Genomic DNA, 6,000 nt, shown 5'->3' with positions numbered 1-6,000 from the left:
CCGGTCCCGCACTCCCATTAGCCGGGAACCTCTTCCTTACCCCTGACTGGGCTATCTTGTGAAGTCACAAGGAGGAGAGAGTCTGGGTGCTAAGGAGTCCGGCTTTCCTAGAACTCAAACTGAGTTACACACACTAAAGGAGAGTCACGAGCTCCTAGCTGTGTGTCTGGTGACACTAGAGCCACTAGCCGCTTCCAACTAGGCGGGGTTCTCACTCGGCCCGGCCTAGTTCCCTCTCACGTGTGCTCTGCTCCTCCTGGCACAGCCCCTACTCCCAACGCTGCCCACCGGTGCTTCCCCTGGAACCCTTCCTGCCCGCTCTGCATGTGAGTTGCAACTTACTGTCGTATCTTTGACTTCTGCATTGGGCCCTGAGCACCCCAACAAGTGGGTATTTCGAAGGTGTGCAAGTAGCCTAAATGATAAGGCTCAGCCCACAAAAATCAGTGTGGCTGAATGTTCCTCCAGCCGGGTGCAAACAACCAGTCCAATGAGGGCAGGAGAGTCACAACAGAGAATGGAAACCAACTCGGGCCCCCCAGATGCAGAAGGCCTCCATTGCAAAGGGGCTGAGATAAGGGTAGAATGATGCAGGTCAGGGCCAGCTCTAGGTTTTTTGCCACCTCAAGCAAAACATTTGCCGCCCCAAGCTCCGAGAGCGCAACTGCCCAAGCTTGCTTTGCTGGTGCCTAGAGCCAGTCCTGACGCAGGTAGAATGATCATCCGCCGTTACACTGAGCTGCCCCTCAGCAGGCCAGGGGGAGCGAGTGCAATCAGTCACATGCTGAGGGGGTGGAAAAGCAGGGTTGGTCTCTCCCTTCCACCTCCAGTCAACCCTACCCATAGTCGGCTGCTCTCACCCAGAGCCAGCCTTCATGATAGTTCCACTGCTACAGTTCTCCACTGCACCCACAGGCTGCTCCCCCTTGGCTAATCTCCTTTCAGTCTGCCTGCCGAGCCTGTTCCCCTTTACTGCAGCTCCCCCAGCCTGTACCCCATAGTGACAGATCCAGCTCCCCCAACCCAACCCGCTCCCTACCTGTACCCCATAGCGACACATCCAGGTCCCTCAGCCCCCCCAGCCTCTACTCCATAGCGACAGATCCAGCTTCCCCAACCCATCCTCTACAGCTCCCCCTCCACTGATCTGTCCCTATCACACCCTCTCCCTCTAGCCTGTACCCCTACAGCGAACTCCTCCACCCTCCCCCCCTACAGCTCTGCCTCCCCTAGCATGTCCCTACAACAGAGTGGATTTGATTTAAATCAAATTGATTTAAATCATGATTTAAATCACTAGTCAGGATGACTTGATTTAATCATGGATTTCTAAATAAAAGTGCATTCTTGTTGGTTGTTACAGCCTTAATACATATTCTTAACAACTCAGAGATAGATGTAGGTTTCATTTTTAGAAGGTACACACTATACATTTTTAAAGTAATTTATTTTGAAAACTTTTCAGATTAGTTTTACAGCTATATCAGAAAATGAATGATTGTTTGATATTTCTTTTACCAAAGGTAATTGAAGCAGATATTTATGAGGTCATTGGGAAGTGAACTATCTCCAATTCAACAGGTTAATCATTTATATTTGGAGGATTTTCTTGCTATGCTGTATTAGGAGGAGAACATCACCAGACAGACATTTAAATTGTTTTATTTAACTAAAACAACATTATGTATTCTGGAATTTTCTTCAACAGCAAACATATAATATTTTAACAAAACAAGCATATGACTTTTTGAATTTAGTTAAACATTCATGGTTTTTAAAATCAGGTTTGTTTTTGTTAAAATTGTTTTTAACTAAAATAGTTAAATGAAATATTAAAAAAAAATTTAAATCAACTGTGTAAGCCAGGTCAACATGAGAAACTTAAAATATTGGCTTTTGCAGCTAATTCAGTCATCTTCACCTTCATTTTCCTGTTTGTTCATAATCTGGAAAAGAAAAACAAGCTTTCCTGCTTTTTCAGGTCCCAAACGATTTCTCAGTTTGGAATGAATTACATCGGCAGAAGAAGCTACTGCTGTTAAAAGTGAGATTATCACTTCAACAGTTTCTGAATCCAGGTGCTTAAGTGACTTCCACCAGTTCCACCAGATGGGCTCCACCTAACGAAGAGAGGAAAGAGCATCTTCGCAGGCAGGCTTACTAACCTAGCAAGGAGGGCTTTAAACTAGGTTCGCCGGGGGAAGGTGACCTAAGCCCAGAGGTAAGTGGGGAAGTGGGATACCGGGAGGAAACACGAGGAGGGTACAAGATGGGAAGCCTCCTGATTCACACTGAGAAAGCAGGGCAATTGGCTAGCTATCTTAGGTGCATGTACACGAACGCAAGAAGCCTGGGAAACAAGCAGGAAGAATTGGAAGTCCTGGCACAATCAAGGAACTATGATGTGATTGGAATAACAGAAACTTGGTGGGGCAGTTCACATGACTGGAGCACTGTCATGGATGGGTATAAACTGTTCAAGTACGGGAGAAAAGGTGGAGGAGTTGCATTGTATGTAAGAGTGTGGTATGATTGCTCAGAGCTCTAGTATGAAACTGGAAAAAAGCCTGTTGAGAATCCTTGGATTAAGTTTAGAGGCGAGAGCAACAAGGGTGATGTCATGGTGGGCATGTGCTATAGACCACCGGATCAGAAGGATGAGATAGACAAGGCTTTCTTCAGACAACTAACTGAAGTTTCCAGATCACAGGCCCTGGTTCTAATGGGGGACTTCAATCACCCTGACATCTGCTGGGAGAACAACACAGCAATGCACAGACAATCCAGGAAGTTTTTTGGAGAGTGTTGGGGACAACTTCCTGGTACAAGTGTTGGAGGAACCAACTAGGGGCTGTGTTCCTCTTGACCTGCTGCTTACAAACAGGGAAGAATTGGTAGGGGAAGTAGAATTGGGTGGCAACCTAGTCAGCAGTGACCATGAGATGGTTGAGTTTAGGATCCTGACAAAAGGAAGAAAGGAGAGTAGCAAAAAACAGACCCTGGCCTTCAGAAAAGCAGACTTAGGCCTGGTCTACACTAGGAGGTTATGTCGAATTTAGCAGCGTTAAATCGAATTAACCCTGCACCTGTCCACACAACGAAGCTATTTAATTCGACATAGAGGTCTCTTTAATTCGATTTCTGTACTCCTCCCCGACGAGGGGAGTAGTGCTAAATTCGACATGGCCATGCCGAATTAGGGTAGGTGTGGATGGAATTCGACGTTAATAGCTCCGGGAGCTATCCCACAGTGCACCACTCTGTTGATGCTCTGGACAGCAGTCCGAGCTCGGATGCTCTGACCAGCCACACAGGAAAAGCCCCGGGAAAATTTGAATTCCTTTTCCTGTCTGGCCAGTTTGAATCTCATTTCCTGTTTGGACATCGTGGCGAGCTCAGCAGCACTGGCAACAATGCAGAGCTCTCCAGCAGAGGTGACCATGTATTCGCAGAATAGAAAGAGGGCCCCAGCATGGACTGATCAGGAAGTCTTGGATCTGATCGCTGTGTGGGGCGATGAGTCCGTGCTTTCGGAGCTGCGATCGAAAAAACGGAATGCGAAGATCTACGAGAAGATCTCCAAAGCCATGAGGGAGAGAGGATACAGCCGGGATGCAACGCAGTGCCGCGTGAAAATCAAGGAGCTGAGACAAGGGTACCAGAAGACCAACGAGTCAAACGGACACTCCGGATCCCAGCCCCAGACATGCCGTTTCTACGAGGCACTGCATTCCATTCTAGGTGCGGCCGCCACCACTACCCCACTACTGACCGGGGACTCTGAGTATGGGATATTGTCGACGGCCGCTTCCTCGGAGATGTTCGCTGACGGGGAAGATGAGGAAGGAGATGAGGAGGACGAGTCGACAGCGCTTACAACGCTGATTTCCCCGACAGCCAGGATCTCTTCATCACCCTCACGGAGATTCCCTACCAACCCTCCCCAGGCATTAACCCGGACCCTGAATCAGGGGAAGGATCAGTCAGTAAGTGTTTTAAACATGTAAACATTTATTTTGAACAGAACAGGAATATTAACAATGCGTTTTTCATGATTAGTTTGCCCTAGGCGTTTAACGTTTTAGTCCTTGGCAGTGCAACTACTGCAAAAGAATCTAACAATGTCCGGTTTATCATGATTAGTTTGCCCTAGGCGCTCTACTTTTTAGTCCCTGCCAGTGCAGCTACTGGAAAATAACGTCTATATGTCCGGGGATAGAGCTGAAATCCTCATGGGACATCTCCATGAAGCTCTTCTGGAGGTAATTGGAAAGCCTTTGCATGAGGTTCCTGGGGAGAGGGGCCTTATTGCGTCCTCCATGGTAGGAAACTTTTCCGCGCCAGGCTATCATCAAGTACTCTGGGATCATTGCCTCGCAGAGCATGGTGGCATACGGCCCTGGTTTTTGCTGGCTTTCACGCAGCATGCGCTCTTTCTCTGTCTCCGAAATCCTCATCAGAGTGATGTCGCTCATGGTCACCTGCTTTGAATTAGGGGAATGTTGGTATTGGGACTGCTTGCCTGTTCCTTTACATAACTGTAACCGGCGGTTTACAGCCAGGCGGTGGAGGCGGGAGAAGGGCAGAATACAGGGATCTTTCCCGGGGACAGCTGCGAGGGGGTGGGACAGGGGCAGAGTTCATGCTTGCCGGATTGCAGGCAGCAGGAACTGGCCAACGCTAGGAGCATTGCTTTGAACGTGGAAGGAGGGCACTGCTATAAATTAAGTTTTAGGCAGCCAAAAGTCTACGGCTTACCATGTCAGCCTGCTACCCGAATTCTGCTGTCCTGCCTCGCTTGTCTGATCTCCACTGCAAGACCTCAGGCAATGAATGCGAAGGCTGAAAATTCGACCTTGTCCTGAGTGCGCATGTGATAGGTGCTGTGCATGGTCTTCTTCACAGAGAAAGACTATGTTAATTGTTCACAAAAATGTATCTTTGTGAGGAATTCACTCCCTTTTTCCCATCCCACAGCTGCGAATGTCTCCCGACCTACCCCGGCATCCCCCTCCCAGAGGCTGGCGCAGATTAGGCGGAGAAAGAAAAGGACACGGGACGACATGTTCTCTGAACTTATGTGCTACTCCCGAGCTGAGGCGGCCCAGCAGACCCAGTGGAGGGAGAACATGTCGCAATACCAGCAAGCACACAGCGAACGGGAGGAGAGGTGGCGGCAGGAAGACCAGCAGGCGACTCAAAAGCTGCTTGCACTACTGAGGGAGCAAACGGACACGCTCTGGCGCCTTGTGGATGTTTTGCAGGACCGGAGGCAGGAGGACAGAGCCCCGCTGCAGTCTATCTCTAACTGCCCTCCCCCGCCACAAACTCCCATACCCCCTCACCCAAAGTCCCAAGAAGGAGGGGTGGCAGGGGCTGTGAAAACTGTCACTCGACCCCTGCAGACCACTCAAGTACCAGAAGGCTCTCATTCCCAAAAATTTGAAAAGTCCTTTTCTTCCCACCTCACGCAAGCCCCCATCCCAGTTTCATCCCCTAACTGTGTAGTTGCTAATAAAAAATACGTTTCTGTTAATTACTGTTTCCGTCATGTTCTTTTAGAGGAGAGTGTGTTTGAAGGGGGGGAAGGGGGTTGGTAATTGGAGAGGACAGTCACCTTTACCAGGGTACAGACACGGGGGCAGGTTCAGCAGAAGGTCACACACACATTGCAGTCACTAGGCACCCTGGTCAGTCTGGGAGGTGGTTTTCCTGTTCGGGGGGGGGGGGGGCGCTATGTGACTTTGTGATGGGGGAGGGCGGTTAGAGATCTTATGCAGCAGTCCTTAGCCTGGATCACAGAGCCACGCAGCAGGGGATCTGTAACCGCCCTCCCCAGCCACAAAGTCACATAGCGCCCTCACACAGAGTCCAGAAAAGGAGGGGTGGCAGGCTCCTTTGAAACAATCAGTCCACCACTGCGGACTGCTCTAGGAGCAGGAGCCTGTCATTCGTCGAGTTTAGAAGCGTCCTTTCCATCACTACGCCCGCTCCCCACCA

At 49.5% G+C, this 6,000-nt stretch overlaps 1 protein-coding gene across 1 annotated transcript; it reads left to right on the top strand.

Moving 5' to 3' along the window:
- Nucleotides 1-1,985: 1,985 nt before the first annotated feature.
- LOC135982962 (uncharacterized) lies at nucleotides 1,986-5,498 on the top strand. Its single transcript, XM_065591915.1, has 2 exons — nucleotides 1,986-3,986; nucleotides 4,978-5,498. The coding sequence occupies exons 1-2, from the start codon at nucleotides 3,414-3,416 to the stop codon at nucleotides 5,218-5,220; spliced, it is 816 nt and encodes a 271-aa protein (XP_065447987.1). The 5' UTR covers nucleotides 1,986-3,413; the 3' UTR covers nucleotides 5,221-5,498.
- Nucleotides 5,499-6,000: the final 502 nt, after the last annotated feature.

Source organism: Chrysemys picta, chromosome 4, assembly GCF_011386835.1.
Source record: "Chrysemys picta bellii isolate R12L10 chromosome 4, ASM1138683v2, whole genome shotgun sequence".
Taxonomy (NCBI): domain Eukaryota; kingdom Metazoa; phylum Chordata; order Testudines; family Emydidae; genus Chrysemys; species Chrysemys picta.
This window is presented reverse-complemented; position numbering and strand designations above follow the sequence as displayed.

Bases quoted from the DNA above. Each gene is read 5' to 3' on its own strand.
- LOC135982962 (XM_065591915.1), top strand. From the start codon at position 3,414: ATGCAGAGCTCTCCAGCAGAGGTGACCATGTATTCGCAGAATAGAAAG. The intron at 3,987-4,977 runs GTAAGTGTTTTA...CCCATCCCACAG, and splicing joins ATCAGGGGAAGGATCAGTCA to CTGCGAATGTCTCCCGACCT.